At 33.9% G+C, this 16,612-nt stretch overlaps 1 protein-coding gene across 1 annotated transcript in view; it reads right to left on the bottom strand.

Moving 5' to 3' along the window:
* LOC104072385 (E3 ubiquitin-protein ligase MYCBP2-like) overlaps window positions 1-16,612 on the bottom strand; it is a gene marked incomplete at its 3' end in the record, with an annotated part of 94,714 nt that overhangs the window by 17,524 nt on the left and 60,578 nt on the right. The window contains 6 exon segments of the mRNA XM_009584370.1: window positions 961-1,122; window positions 4,503-4,628; window positions 6,221-6,353; window positions 7,267-7,491; window positions 9,670-9,744; window positions 15,899-16,039. Of these exon segments, the coding sequence (XP_009582665.1) occupies window positions 961-1,122; window positions 4,503-4,628; window positions 6,221-6,353; window positions 7,267-7,491; window positions 9,670-9,744; window positions 15,899-16,039 (862 nt within the window).

Genomic DNA, 16,612 nt, shown 5'->3' with positions numbered 1-16,612 from the left:
CAGTAGTTTTATCTGAGTAGGTTTTGGAATATTCTGCTTTCAGGACGTTGGTTTAAGTTGAGCATAAGTACAGAATATCACTGTCAGAATATTTCTGATAGTCTTTATAAAAGTGAATTACAGATTTTAATCTAGTTCTCACAGGAAGCACTTCACTGACACTTCAATAAGCTGAGCTGGATACATCCAGGACTGCATAGACATAGAGACTGAACTGACCAACAAGGTCCCCAAGAAAGAACTGAGGCACTTCTGAAGGACAGTTTATGGGAGACAGGAGAAGGCTAGTATTCCTGGGACCCATGCTATACCTGTTCTGTATATAAGGAAGAATTTACTGCAATATCTGCTATCCATCATGAATGCTGAGCTTTTATTTTTCATTAATCAAAAACTAAACAGTTTCCTTTCCTCTCATCAGTAATCTTGTTAACTGCTATTGACCTCTAGGTGCAAACTTTCATGTCCATGCGAATCCTATGAGCATCTAACAGAAGACTAGCAAAGCCTTTCTTATGAGTAGTGCCAAGTTGTTCCCACTGTCCAGCTACATCCCTAAAGTTAGGAGTGATGACAAAAATAGGAATTTAGGAGGTAAGAAAATTTAATAACTATGAATTTACATTTTTGATGTTAAAAGAATTATCAACATTTTATACCATATAAAATATTTACCTTAATTATAAACCCAGAGTTGCATACAATATTAGAAATGCACTTTCGTGACTTATCTACACTGCAGAACACATACAAAAGCAAAATATTGTCAATATAGAAACCAAAGTTGAACAAATATACTTCTTTAGGAGCATTACCTCACATGCTTCTGAATCATGAAAAACTTAAAGCAAAACCAGAAAGGTGCACTGAGGGATGATTAGTAGCTGGTAAGCAACTGAGAACAGCAATGTCAAAGCTGCAGAAATGGACTGATGAGGCAGGTAAGGCTGACAAACTTACTCTGAAGCTGTGGCTGAGGCTGCTGGAAGGAAAGGGGCTGTCCGAACACAAATGGACTGTGGACTAGGGAAGAGGGAGGTTTTGCAGCTTGATCAAAGATGGAAGGAGCTGGGAGATTTGGCCGTGACTGAATGGAATTCAGTATGGCACTCAGTTGGTCACCTGTAGTGGGCAAAACAGTCAAAACTACAACCTGTTACTTGTCATTCTCCAGAAAGGCAGAGTAAAATGGTGCTCAATTAAAGTTTAAATGATGATAATAGAGAAAGCTCATAAATGTTATTTAGCCACATACCACTCTGGTTGTGGCTAAACATAAAAATCTCACTCCATGCATGGCAGTAAAATTACTGAAAAGTACTAGAAGGGTTTTTAAAAATCATGGATATTTTACTGCAATTATTTAAAACATTTCAAAATAGAGATTTATATTCACCTTGCTAAAAAATTAAGAGCAGCCAAATTAAAAACAGAAATCCCTAGCATTTACAATAATACACACATGCAACAGAACATGCAGAAAAAGATTAGAAAAACTGATGAGAAGGGAAAGAAAGATAACATGTATTTAGGCTTTGGCAAGTGTATTTCTGTGCCAAGGCTTTGGTAAATATTTGCTCATTTTTGCAAATATCTCTAAAAGTATTCTGTCATGCTGTTTTTCAAGATCAGATTGAAGATAATTTAAAAAAAATAAGTACCACTTAGGAACTGGAACTGGTTTTCTGAAGAACTACATACATTTGTTGTGAGGCAAATGAAGGCCTTCAAAAAACTAGCATGTTAAAAATAGAGTTTCCATTTCTGAATGCCAATTCTCAAAAAACTCTATGTGAGCATTTGAAATACATGAAGCCTAAAGTAAGAAGGCAGAGTTTATCACACTATGTTGTAACTTGAAGTATACTTAGTAATATGAGCTGAGAGACACCAAGAGTTTGAGAGCGTCTCAGATTTGAACCATCACCAATCAAATCCTAACAGCATCACTTTATTCTGCAAATTCGTATAATTTTGACAGCATTATAGAAATCCAAGTAAAAAAAAATTAGCAGCTAATACAGAATTTACAACTCACTGAATTTACAACATTTTTGGGTGTTTATCAATTGTCCTTTCACGGAATTAGAGAAAAGCCAGTGGGTGCATGGAACTCTGTATTACCCAAGAACTCCAACATTAAATTTTGCATTTATTTTCTCGATATTTTGGTTTCAAAATTGAGAGGAGAAAAATACGAGAAAATAGCTGGAATGCCTTTCTAAACAATCATCTACAGGTATCAATAAATCAATTTTATTCCACTGTTTTGGAAGTAGTATACCTAAAAAATATTGGAATCAGTACTTGGGCAGCAATAGTTCCTACCTTAATAACCCAGAAGTGATTGACATGTTTGACAAAGCACTATTATTCTTACATACAACGGGCCTATTTCCTAAAATGAGTATTATTTTAAAAGGAATAACATCTGAGAAGAGGTTGAAAGTTATGTGCCCACAGTAATTAAATATGGAGGGGGGTAGGGCCATTCACAAGGGATATTAAAGACTTGCCTGCAATGTAGAAGGCTGGAATAGAGAAGACATAGCTAAATCAAACAGAATGATTGTGGGAGTTATGTCTTCTGCATCACAGGAAATACTGTAAACACAGACCTATTACATGGGGATCTTTAAGTTTGACAAGCAGTTTGAAACGCTCATAGATGGTGACTGAATTTTCATTGAAAGTAGTGCATCCCTACAGACGTTCTTTTGACAAACAAGCACCTCCAAAAGAACTGCTTCATTCAGAAATTCCCCTAACAGATTGTGCTTGAGCTTCAGTTTTTTAATTTTCCACAAAACTCAAAGCTTCTTAGACCTGAGAACGCAAAAAGACTGTATATAGAGTAATGATACAGCTGAAGAATTCTATTTTTGGGAAAGTAATAGCATTATTCTTTCAATACAACAACTCTGCACTCTTTGGCAATTGAGAAGGTATTACACCGCATGGAATGAATAAAATCATCTAGCTGAGCTGCTCACTCATACTAAACATCACAGCTTGAGGGTATGTCGAGAGAATAATGCGTATAAAATAATATGGAATTCAATGCCAGGAGTAACTTCCAAAGTTTCTGTAACTGTAATATCCCAAAGAAACACCTTAGAAACTGCTTAAGATAGGATATAGTAAAAAGAATCACAATGTCTTCAGAAACTAGAATGTCTGTTAATATAGCATACTGATCTCCAAGATTTTGTCTTTGGACAACACAGGAAAAAAATTCTTTTCCTAATATGCTTCTGCAGAAAAGGAATAGATAATAATTTTGCACTATTACACAGTTGACATTGACAGACAAGCTGTGCTACTGCCTCACACACTGAACATCTTAAATACTTCCACTTTTGTGATTCAACCATTACTTTGAAATGAGTATGGCTGAACTGGGAAAAGCAGTTCTGTATAAAAAGCCCTATAAAATAAAAGGAAAACACTTCAACTTTTCCAGCCATTGTCCCAAAAAAAAAAAAAAAGTTTTCCTATAGCAATGCATGGACAAGTATGAACTGCTTCTTTATGCAGTAAAACACTATGAAATGATATAAAACTATTTCATGTTATGAAAACAACAGACTAGAACATTTACATTTAGGAATATTTTTTCCCTCATCTCTTCTCCTTTAAAACAAGTCTTAAATCAAGTTATTTTATTTAGGAGACCACTAAGAATATATGCTGGTGTTTAAAACACATAGCACATCTTAGGCCGATGTTCATAGTGGCATGGACAGAGTACAGTGATGTAAGAGTAGAATAACAAAGCTCCTATTTCAGTAATATTTTGCCAGGACATCTGCCTCAGCAAAAGTCCCTTCTACATTATTAAATCTTCTAGATCTAATCAATGAATGAACAGAAGACATGCAGTTTGAGTTTATTGTGACGGCTTATATATATTTACAACTTGCCAACAAAATAAACCATGATTAAAAGAAACAATTATTTTATGTCAGTAAAATCAAAAAGATTTTGTTTATTTCCCAGCATTTGTAACTGGTATCTATGTGATTGAAAAGTAACTTCAGTATTACAACTTAAATCTCAAATGGTATCTTTTATCTTGTCATCCCATTAAAGGCACTTAAAAAATGTCAAGACAGGTGAGAAGTGTTTACAAATGTTTCTGATCATTTTAAAACCCATGCTTTCTAAATCCAATAATTTTCATATCTTGTTTTACAAGTTTGTTTTTCATTTCTGCATTATAGTTTTGTGACTACCACTATAGAAAGCCTCAACTATAACTTACAGATCTTTGTTGATCATTTTTATACAGAGTACTGAGACTGAACGAAATTAAAGCAGAGAAAAAAGCAGTTACAACATTAAACTACATGTTTTGTAAAACACCTTGCAATTCATTGCATTACTGCTTATGTCTTTTGGAGAACATCTGATGGTGCCTAAAAGAGTAGGAAATGAGTAACAAAAATATAAGCAAAGTTAAGAAAAACATAATTTTTTAAAATCTGAGTGTAAAAACATACCTTTGTTATTTCCAAGGCCATAATCAAACCCTTGTCCATTACTACAGCTTGTCCCCTTACTGAAAGCTTGTATTGAAAAAGGACTTGGGGGAGGAGTCTGAACATTTTGATCTAGAAGGATTTGCTCTGTAAAAAAAACACATCACTTCAGAATTAGACCTTCTTAGTAACTGATTTACATTGGAAAGATGAGTCACAAGGCAAAGGAGCGATATATTTTTTCCACAGATAGCACTCTACCACTCTACTCAATTCTCTTCAGAAAGAAAAGCACATCTCTCTTCTTTAGAGCTCATGCTCTAAAAATAAAAAGACGGAAGACTTAATACCCCACAGATTGTTTTATGTTTAAAACCTGTAACAAAATCATGCTAATGAAGATCCATAGTAATTTTTACTAGACATTGGAAAGACAAGAGGGACACACTGGACAGCTGGGATGCTGTGTGCAGTTTCAGGCTCCCCATCAGAAGACATACTGAAATGAGTTCAGTGGAGGCCACCAAGACAGTCAGGGCAGTAGAGCACTCAACATCTAAGGAGAGGCTGAGAGATCTGGGTTTGTTCAGTCTTAAAAAGAGAAAGCTAAAGCGAGATCTTATTGCTCCCTTTGACTACCTAATCTTCATGGAAGATGAAGCCAGACTCATCTCAGAGGTTCACGGTGATAGGACAAGAGACAGTAAGTTGCAGCGTGAGAAACTGTGATGAGGTATTAGGAAAATTTTTCACCATGAATGTGAGTCAAATACTGGAACAGGTTGTCCAGAGAGGCTGGAGATAGAACTTGACTAGACAAGGACCTGAGCGACCTGATCTAGCTAAATCAGCACTGACAGGGAGGTTGGATAGATGATCTCCTCCAGAAGTATAAATACTGACAGATCACTCCCTGTCTCATCTTTTAAGGGAAAATAAGTAGCCCATAATCTTTTACAGGAGAACTCATCCAGATGGGCTGGGACTATCTGTTAAGGTAATAGCAGTTTCAGAATACCTCAAGATACTCATATGAAACATTCAGGGTGAAAGAAAGATATCATTACTGAGAGCCTGTCTGAGAGGAGATCGACAAGAAGGATGATCGGGGGGAGGAGGGGAAGCAATAAAAAACTTTGTGTACTAACATTTTGTTTATGTTTTCTTTTATTATTTCTAGGTCTTACCCAATCTAAACATGAATTATCAGGTCAGAAATTCTGCATTTTAAGAGAATGCAATCATACTTTGCTAACTAGAATAATTAACTAATTTGATGTTAATTTTAAATACAGTGTTAAAAAACACGTTAACAGGTTTTTAATAGGATGCTCTGTGACAGAATTAACAAACTTAAGAATATCAAAAGGAACATAAATAATTCATTCTGCTCTGCTTTTCATAAAGACAAAAAATAGACCAAAGAAAGCCAACAAAAATGCACAATTACTTATTTAAAAATGATCCGCATAGCTAAAAGAAGGACGGTTAAAATTATGATCCATAACTGGTACAGAAGAAAATATGGGGTAATATTTTAAATGTTCTTTTAAAAAAACATTTAAAGAGTGTTTATAAACAACTTTGAAGTCCAACTGTGTAAAGTAACTCAAATGAAAAAGTGTAAATTAATGTTATACCTGTTTAAAACTCAGTTCCTTCTTTATTTATTTCTCCTGTTTAGATTGGTTAATTTTTTCTAAATTAATTTAAAAAAACAAAACAAAACAACAACTTGCCATCTTCGTGTCGCAGGTACTGGTTTCCACCTCTGTCTCTAGCTAACGACCATGCCTCGCCTTCATCACTTTCACAGAACTCTACCATGCTGTTCTTATCCATTTGCACCCACGTACCTTCTGAATTAGTCACCTGATGCACACACATAAAAAAGCACAATTTATTGACTTTTCAGATAATTCAGTAGCATGCTTCAGCAACTTATTATAGTATCTGAAAAACACACTCATTCCAATCTTTATATTACAAAGCAAATGTAAAGAAAAAAGTTTCTTAAATTAAGGCCACAGACTGAGGCAGATTGAAGGACCAAAACTATTTATGGCACATTTACAGTCAGGAGTATTTCCAAAAATCTTAGACCCGTTTATGTTCAGAAGAAGCAAAACACCAACACCACAACTTTAGAACATCCAAACAAGCCTAAATAAAAACTTGAAGGAGATATTCACCAAAATATGCCTTTTTATTGGTGGCTGCAACAGTAGAATTATAATACCAAGTTACATATAAAAAGTTTGTACAAGTACTAATTTTGTTCCTGACATTATATTTAGGAAATAGCATGACACACTTCATCCTTAAGCCCTTCTTAACCATAAAACACCACAGCTGGACAACTGGGAACAGTAACAACAGTTCAGCAACTGAACAAATGAATACAATCAATACAGAGAAACAGAATAATTTGTTAATTGGTTAGGTCCTAAAAAAACATTTTTTCAATGAAACAAAATTCTTTCAAAGAATATGACATAAAAGTAGAACAAGAAACATCATTTCATAAGAAATACTGTAACAGAAATATATAAGCAAGCATATGTAACTGCAGTACAATTTTAACATTATTCCAATCAATGCACACATTAAAAGGCAAAAGACACAATTGCATTAGTATTTATAATATAAACCAAGTTCAAAGATTAGTATTTATCATGAGGGTTGGAAAAGCAAACCTGTACAGGGGCAGATTCTTTTGTTGTGTTTACTACTGTTATATACTGGTATCTATGAAGACATGAACTGAAGCTACAAGGATCCATACCTCGCCCACTGCCTTGACTTTGTTTCCCAGAACTAACATTCCAATTGGGATACCTCTAAGGTTAGGGCAGCTTCTGATGTTGTGACCTGATGGGCCAGTCTTCACTACCTTGTACACTCCAGGTCCACCTCGAATGAATGGCATATCTTGTTCTTGCATCACTGCTTCCTGTGGGCAGTGTGAATTTAGGTCTTTGAAAAAATCATCAGTATTAGACCTAGATTCCTGAGAAATTAAAAAAAAGGCAAAACAAAACAGAACAGAATAAAGCCTATTAATAATACCTTTGAACTCTTTAGATAAGAAATACTTACTTCAAGACTACAATAGCTAAATTTCAAAGCTAAAAGAGATACTAGTTACATTGCTAATTTTAGCGTGCAATGATAAACTAACTACTAGTAAATTGCACATTAATTGAAAAGTCACCATATCACTCTTGAAACAAAAGTGGTATAAACGTAACCGTTTATATAAAAGGAGTATCTCATATCTACCATTAGAAACAAATTATTTACTCTAACTGCTTTCACTTTTCACTTTTTTTTGTTTCATACTGACATTTATCAGGATACACACTCATTCCTCCTCCTGTATTTGTGAAACTTTGTGAAAGAGCCTGGGGCTACATAAAGGGAATTTGAATATTATCTCTTTCCAAATGATATCCTTCTTTTTTGATTTCACATTTAGAATATATTGTTAATTTAAAGTAAAGGTAAAATTATGACAAAGAGTAACAGCAACACCATAGATTCTTAAATGCACATATAAATATTAGTGCATATTTATTATTTTCACTACGACAATAAAAATGGCCTGCAAATTTATTTCACCTGGTACCAATTACAGATGAAATATATACCCAAATCTGAAATAAGAAAACAGTTTCTGAGTTTCCTACCAAGAAAAATTGGTAGTTACTAAAAGAAGATAAATATTAGTGTAGATTTTTCAGCCAGCCATAGCTTAATAAAAAGGCTATTGTACAGAAAAATATGAGGGATGGGAGTAACGTAACACACATTTATATCAGAAGAAAGCAAGTGAGAAGCAGGAGCAAGCTCTATTATGCTTATAATGCAAGTCACAGGTGCTTTTAAAAGAACACCTGAAAGTTAAGAACTAAGTAATGCCCTATGGGATTATGCCGGTGTTCACCTAGTCCAGTATATTGTCTTCAGCAATGGCAACAGGAGATGCTGTTTAGAAGTAGCATACAAGTCTTTATTAGTGGTCTGTCACTTATATACCAACAGCATTTAAAATCTTTTTATTATGGATGTTAGAGGGTATACCCTATTTTCTTTAGTGTTTATTTATCTCTGATTTCTATAAATTTGTTTAATTTCTTCTGAACGTGCTGATACTTTCTGCCTCCACAATCTCCTGTAACACCACCCTCCAAGAGTTCACTTCCTGCTGTGTAAAAGAATACTTTCTTTTATCAGTTTTAAACCAAACTTCTGCTTATGTTATTTCCTTTTTAATTAATGCAATTTCCTCTGATCTCTTTAATTACCATATTTTCAGCTTTTTGGTAATGAAGTCTGTGCACTATGTACAGAGTAATATAGCAGTCTTTCCAAGAAGCCTTTATTAAAAAAAAAATCTGTTCTGTAAATATGTAACTTTCAAAGCAAGTTAATGCAAGCTGAGGTAAACTAATTCAAGGAAAAAAAAAATCTATATGTTTTAGAGACAGTTTAAACATTGTCTAGATCTTGATATAACAATAAAGAAGTTTGCTATTTTGGGGAAGAAGATTCAGTGGAAAAACAAGATTTTAAATCTCTAAACCAATATGTACAACACTGAATGTCATCTTCGTTACAAAGTTCATATGAAAAAAACTCGATCTCAAAATCACTACAGGGCTGCAAAGAGATTTAGACAAGCACTTCTGTAGATAATTTAAACTGCTTAACTGTACATAACATAATTTGTTCCTATAATTGTATAATTTTAAAAAAAGTTTAAGAATGGGCTGTGTATTTATTAAATATTGGTGGCTTTACTCATACAAATATCATCTTATTAGATGCTGCAAATTAATGCGTACCATCCAATGACAGAAAAAACTTTACTAGTACATTCTGCATCAAAAAGAGAATGAGAGCCTTTATTATGTTACCAGGCCATCTCTCTGAATTTGTAATTTGGTTCGCTGAAAAAAGGAGAGTGCTACTTATGAATTAATGAAAATTCAATAATCTGCCCTGGTATTTTTTTCTCATCCCAAAGGAAGAGACACAGATACAGCATTCTATGCAAATCTGCTATTTCCTGTAAAAATAATTCAAAGTAAAACAGACTTCAAAGAATATTTAGCATAAAGTTGAGTCATAAGGTACAATCTGAAAACACGAGATACAGTGTGACTGTTCCTGTCATTTAACTCACCTTAGGGGGTAAAGCTTTGGAAGTCCATGAAAAAAAGTCCAAATCCCTTACTCCTTGGCTAGCATTAAAGACATTCTGAGCAACAAAGTTTAAAAAAACAGACATATATCAACAAAGAAATGGGAACAAAGAAACATCGGAGGAAGAAGCTCAAGGTACTATAATGCAAACTTTCTCCACAAGTAAATTTACTGGTAGAATGTTTTGCAAAAGGGGAAAGTTTTGTTTTCCTAATCAAGTCACCTGAGTCCATTGCTCACCATGGCAAATCATCCATTAAACAAAAACAGTTTAGTATGTCAAAAGCTCAAAATGGATGTAGTGTGTCATGCCATTTACTGAAATTAAGAGCCAGACATTTCTTGTAAAGCTTGAGACTTCGTGCACAGAAAAATCCCATGCTTCTGTTACAATGACATAGTAGTTGGTCCCACCACAAACCACAGTTTTATAGCAAGACAGTCTGCTGTTCTGAAAGATAATTTCAATTATTGCAGGACAATATTGCTGCACATGGACTTTTAGTCACCAAGTCAGAACTGAAAAGATGCAGAAGGGCTAAGCTCACTATTGTTGAAAGCAATTCACTTGCACAGAATGATTTCATCAGTTTGCACATCAAAATCGCACTCTTGACCAGAGCCAAAAATTTCAGAGTGCTGTAAGGAGAATAATTACTAAGGTTTCATTAGCTTTATAAAATATACAATGCATTTACTAGTTTATTATGAATTATTATAAATGAAATGGAGCTGCCAGAGAGAGTTCACTGATTTTTATAACCAATTGCCCGTACTATAGAAAGGAGCACTGCTGTTCTGTACATTTTTTCCTCCCACAGAACAGCTAGGACAGCTTTTTTTAATCACTGGAAAACATGAAAAAGAAGCCATCTTTTCTCCATAAACTGGTTTCTACTCATTTCAAAGAAATTTTTACTGTTCCTGACAAATGTAAGAATTAATAGTACATACACAGTAGTATTAAAAATCAATATTTATGACAGAATCCCTTTGGCAAAGCCACCATTTTATCTATATGAACAGAAGTATCAAAATCGTATTTCCTATCCCCATCCTCACAGGGGAACCAAGTGAAATCCCTGGACAGCAGTCACATTAAAATTTAACAGTAGTTAAAGAAAAGGCAATGAATTCCTTTAAGCAGAAACGAATACAAAACACTCTTGGCATGCCTCCTCTGTATTCCTTGAAAAAACATTAATACATTAAAAGTCAGTAAAACCAAACTTCTAATTCATGATAGAAGCAAATCATCTGGCTATATACTGTTTGCAAAACTTCCGCTTACATCAAGTTTCAGCAATGCAAATTATTTGCAATTTTGACAAAGCCAGGGAAATTGTCAAACACCATCATTTCTTTAGAATTTAGTACCTCTACCCAAAATTGAAAGAGGTACTAATGCACTAGTGAGATATGTTTTGGGGCATTGGGGAAGGTGGGGAGGGTGTTAGATAGGAAGAGTGGCAGAGTAAAGTCTTATCAATCTGACATAAAACTATGACAACTATAAAAAGCCTACATTTGCCTAATGACAGTGTACTTCATAGGCATCCAACGTAGTTTAATGGACTAATTATATTACTTTATAGCATATCTCATATTTTGTGATGGACTTCGACTATACAAAGAAACATGGACTATCCATACCTAAAATATTTAAGTATCGTTTCAAAGATCTGCTTTTGTATGTTATAAAGCTATATGTGTAAAACATAAACCAGAAACCAACAGCAGTGAAGTGGGACCGTGCTGGCTTAGCAACACTGAGAAGATCAAACTAGAAGGTCTCCTTTGCTCTGGGAACTTTAGATGTTCCTGGCTATTAGCATACTGTATGCCAGTTTAGATGAATAGATCAGGCACGTATCTGAGAATTAAGTTTTCATTCCGAAGAAACTACTACATACAAGCTTTATATTTAGTCCTTATACTATCATCTGTAGATTTAGTTCATTTTTTCCTTTCCAGCTTTCCTTTCCAAAAACTAAAAATAATTTCAGGAATTCTTCCAGAAAAAAATTCATACTTTTTTCCAGTAAAGTGTAAGTTTCAGAAATAAAAAAAAATCAATATAAATTACTTCATTTCGCCACCAAAAATTAGCAGACCATTAAGAAGCATTTAAAATCTCAATTAATACTATTTTTTCAAAGCTAAGGCTTATCTTAAACAACATCTTGACATTTTACCCAACATAGTCTTACTCTCCAATTGCTTTCCATCATGCCTAAAACGATGGTAGAAATCTCTTGTGAATGTCCTTCAACATTTCCACAGAACACTCAGCTTTCTGAGGTTCTGTGACCAAACACTGCAGTCTACATACCAATTTTGGTTCTTTCTTCCACTGCAATAATGGTTTGAAAAAATTGCAGTTTCTCAGTTCTGCTTGCCCATGGTGGTTGCGGAATGTAGTAATGTAACTGGGCAGCACAGTACAATATTCCTTATAATAAAGTTTGACATTTAAAATGAAGTAACAAAACCATATTTAGAATATGATTTTTAAAAAGTCAAGTTCCAGAGCTTAACCAAGATAAAATTCTTTTTCTTCCTAGTGTGTACTGTTTTATGCTGTATATAGCTTTCTACTAAGTACTGTGTGTAAGCACGAATACATAACTGTCCGTGCAAGGAATTAACAAGTATTTTTTCAAAAACAGTTAACTGAATGTCACAAGACAGAAGGAAAAGTAACTAACAGTGAAGGAAGCAGCTTATCCAAAATGGCAATCTATTAAAACTCATACTCTTATCCAAAATCACCATCTATTAAATCCATAGTCTCAAAATCACATTACCTACAATGGATTGGATGCTCAATTTTAGATCGATGGCTACGTATCAGCTCCTCATGAAAGGATTTGACTCTACAGCTTTTCTTAAGAAGGTAAATGACCACAGCTGAATTAAATAGTTTGGCAACTATAATGGATCTCTGCTTTCCTACAATCATTTCTCTCTAAATATAATAGCTTGATCAAAATATACAGAAACAGTGTATTTAGGAGATCTAAGATACTCAATATTTGCTTTATCATAAAATATATGTTTAAAGAAACATAAAATGTAAATACAATATATATGCCAAGAGGACAAGAGGCTGAAATTAACACTGCTGAAAAATTCTACTTTTTTCTTTGTTCACTGTTCTATTAATACAGTGATGAAATAGAAGAATTCAATCTTTCTTTAAAAAATATACCTTAAATATATTTTCCAAAATGTACTGAGAGATTTTATTTACTTAAGGGATGATTAGAAAAAGCCTGTATGCTTAAATATGACAAAGTAATGTAATTGGAGTTGCCAAGCCTGCACACTCATGAGTTGAATAAAAATTGAGTCTAATAAAAGTAACGTGACATTCATTTGAACAGGGAATACAATGACTAATTCAGCCACTCGATTTTCCATTTGTATTTTCAGTCACATGAGAGACTTTTTCCAGTCTCTTTCCTGCTTCTGAAACCAACACTTTGAACAGTTTGAACAGTAGAACAGCTTTGGATTCCAAAAATCTTGTGTTTTAACAAATTTTTTTACTACATTCTGCTCATCGTATCATTCAGTTACCTGAATCAACAGAAAAGGATGAGCAGATGTGGATTATTTCACAATTTCATCTACAGAACCTTTAGCATTTATTGCTTAATTGAACATCTTTTGCCACATGAGTCATTCACCCCTAAAAGACTGCATGATCAAATTTGACAACTTTATGAAAAAACAGTTCTTTTCTCGGACGGTTTAAAGACAGACGTGTATTTTTGAATATTCTTAACTCAGTAATCACCTTAAAAGAGATTTTATTATAAAACTTTCTACCAAGAAGGCAGTATCACTTTATGTGATCAAGATTTAGCAGGAAAAAGGTTTTAAACTGAGTTACAAAAATCAGGAGCTTACAAAAGAGTTTACTGAATTTCATTAAGTTGTGTGGTGCATAATGCAATTCAAGACTAAGGCATTCAAAAGTAAGCCACTGAACCTTGACTTTTGTTTTGTGGCCTTTAAAAAAGAAAGAAAATGTTAGAGAACATTTTTTCCTTTTTCCTCTTATTATTTTGAATCAAACCAACAAATCTTAATGCTTAAATATAGTCATAGTGAAATTAAGTAATTCAGGACATGGTAAGTCCTTTCAAAAATTTGAAAATATGACAGAGATGCAAAGAAACCTTCCATCTGAAATTAGCTCAAAACACATCTCTTATTATACATAGCTACATTGTTATAATAGTTGCTTTTGTAAGACTTTTGCTATGCTGGCCACTGACTGCTTAATGATCAGAAGCTAAGAAAGCATGCGACTTTTACCTTGTGCCATTAAGGATGTAATATAACTGGTTAGTTAAAAGAAAATTAGTAATACCTACCAACTCCTAATAGTCCAAATGGTATCAAAACTAATTCACAGCACTGTTTAAGAAAAAAAGATCTATAACATTTTATTTGAACTTTACAGAAGCATTTAGAGTGAAATGTATGATAATTAAATGCTGTTTTTCACATTTCATTGTACCTGACCTACTTATTCAAATGAAATTTGAATTATCAAGATTATATTATCAAGATTGAATACTCAGTTTATTTATTTATGACGGCCATTTCCTTTCAAGCTTTTCTCAAGAGAGCACAGGGTATGTTATTCTCTAGAAGTAAGTGTGTACTAGAGCCATTTAAAATGTACCAACCAGTAAGTTCTTGCTAACCACATACGTGACTATTGAGCTCAAAACTTTTCCCTTCAGCAAGTAAAAAAGTATTAGGAATAGAAAGAATGAAATAAAATCTAACAAAATACAATACCCATCCAGGCTTACAATACTGCTGCATACAAACATTAATGTTTTGTGAAAGTACACTACAGATATTTTCTAATGAGTATCAATTTCTAAGGCCAAAAATACGAGAAAGATTTTAAGCAAAGTTTGTGTTTTTTCAATGTTTTCATATATTCTACAACAAACTAGATAAATATGCCTGTCGTCATAGTGTTCGAGTGACTGATGACTGAGTACAGAAATAATTTGCTTCCCAAATGCAATACTAAAGTACTTCCCAAAATAAGAATTTCATTGAAAGAAATCTCCAAATAGAGTTATATCAACAAATAATTTATAGACAAGAAGGTGAATAGGAAGAAGATCTAGTCGCATCATATAACAGTGTTTGTCAGGGCTGCAGCCACTGGGGATTTAATGAATTGCCAGATTTGTCTACTAGCAAACAGCCCAGTTTCACTGGAACTGGGAGTATCTCGGTTCTTCTATGATCGGAAAACATGAACAGGGTAACATTACTGGCTGCAGGTGTTTAATTTGGCCAAATATTTGTTAACTACCTTCAACTGCAGCAGCAGCTCACTCATATAAGAGGACAAATCAAATCTAAATAACTGTATTAGCCATTAGATCTGGTTCTCACATTCTGCCCTGAAGAAACCAAGGTACTGCACACTCTGGGGAACGCACAAAACAGAGCCAGAAAGGCCTGCACTGCGAGAAATTTTTTGAGAAACATTGGTTTGGGTAATATACTTTTTTCTTTCCATGTTTTTTATATTTTTTTTAAACTGTACCATGTTTACAGAAAAGGTGTAACCTTTGAATTGTAGTGATGGTGACTGCCATTAAAGTTATCCAGATAAATTATGCTTACTCTTATTATAAATTCAATTTTTTACTCAGTCTTGATGCTCTGGGATTCTTTGATTAGCTAATAAATTGATAACTCAATTCAGGTGTAAAACTCAAAAAATATACACAAAAAACAATAGAGCCTAAAGAACTTCTCAAGTTTTTTTAAAAAGCCTCAATTACATTGATTGACTGCAGGCTGCAAGCCTCTTCTGAACTCACGGCATCAGTGGGCCACTTTACGGACAATAACATCTTGCATCAGAAACACCTGGTGCAGACCACAATCTAATATGATTATACTTTTGTACACTGTTATAGCAGTCCTTGCACTTTTGTTTCTCTTCTAGGAGAAGAGGCTTCAACATGAAAAGCCTCGTACCTTTCTACACTCCACCCTCATTACACAATAGCCCTCAAAAATGCAAACACATATAAGGTAGTATTTGGTAATTAAAATATTGTTTACCTCAGGACTCATTTGCAGCCTTAATTAAAGAAAGTCTTGTAATGAGGATAGAGTGTACTTTTGGATATTTTTCAAAGGCACCTTTTACTTACGTCAACAGGTACCAGAAGGCTCTTGCCAAGATGTTGGTTAAAAGAGAGACACCAGGCTTCAGTGTAACCATTCATGTTAGGAACATACTTCTTTATTGTCTCATCATTCAGCCTCAGCCAAACACCATCATCATTGTGGATCTATGGGAAACAAGCAACAAAAACGAGCCATGCCCTCCTGTAACTGTTCTGTAACTAGTAAGGATTAACAGACTTCAGACAAACAGACAATAGTAGCAAGGAAGTAATGATCTTCACTATGCTGATAGAATGTAAGAAGAGGTAAAGAGGAATATTGACAAAATCAGAATTTCAAAAGCAATGGGAGGCGTATCTTTTTAGAAGGCAAGATGCAAAGATAAATTTAAATCACATCATGCAACAATAAGAGTTGCTTTGAGAGAAAAGAGGAAAGCAAGCCAAGCATTCATAAGCTTCAGAAGTTCCCCACTTTCCATTTTTCCACTGCTGACATAACTTAGTAAATTGCAAAAATATTTTTTGCATATGAAGTTATATTGTAAGAAAAATACATGCATAGTAGTCTAACACACTAGTGATCTTTCAGAAGTGTAAGTGAAAGATGTAGTGAAAATGACACCTACACCTGAATTTTTGTGTAGAACTGAAATAGTAAGTCATGAACAGCTAAATCCTTAGAGATATTATTATAAGATGAACTCTAAGAATTTTGTTTCCTTATATCAGAGTCTC

The sequence above is a fragment of the Fulmarus glacialis genome, unplaced genomic scaffold, assembly GCF_000690835.1.
Source record: "Fulmarus glacialis isolate BGI_N327 unplaced genomic scaffold, ASM69083v1 scaffold35708, whole genome shotgun sequence".
NCBI classification, from domain to species: domain Eukaryota; kingdom Metazoa; phylum Chordata; class Aves; order Procellariiformes; family Procellariidae; genus Fulmarus; species Fulmarus glacialis.
This window is presented reverse-complemented; position numbering and strand designations above follow the sequence as displayed.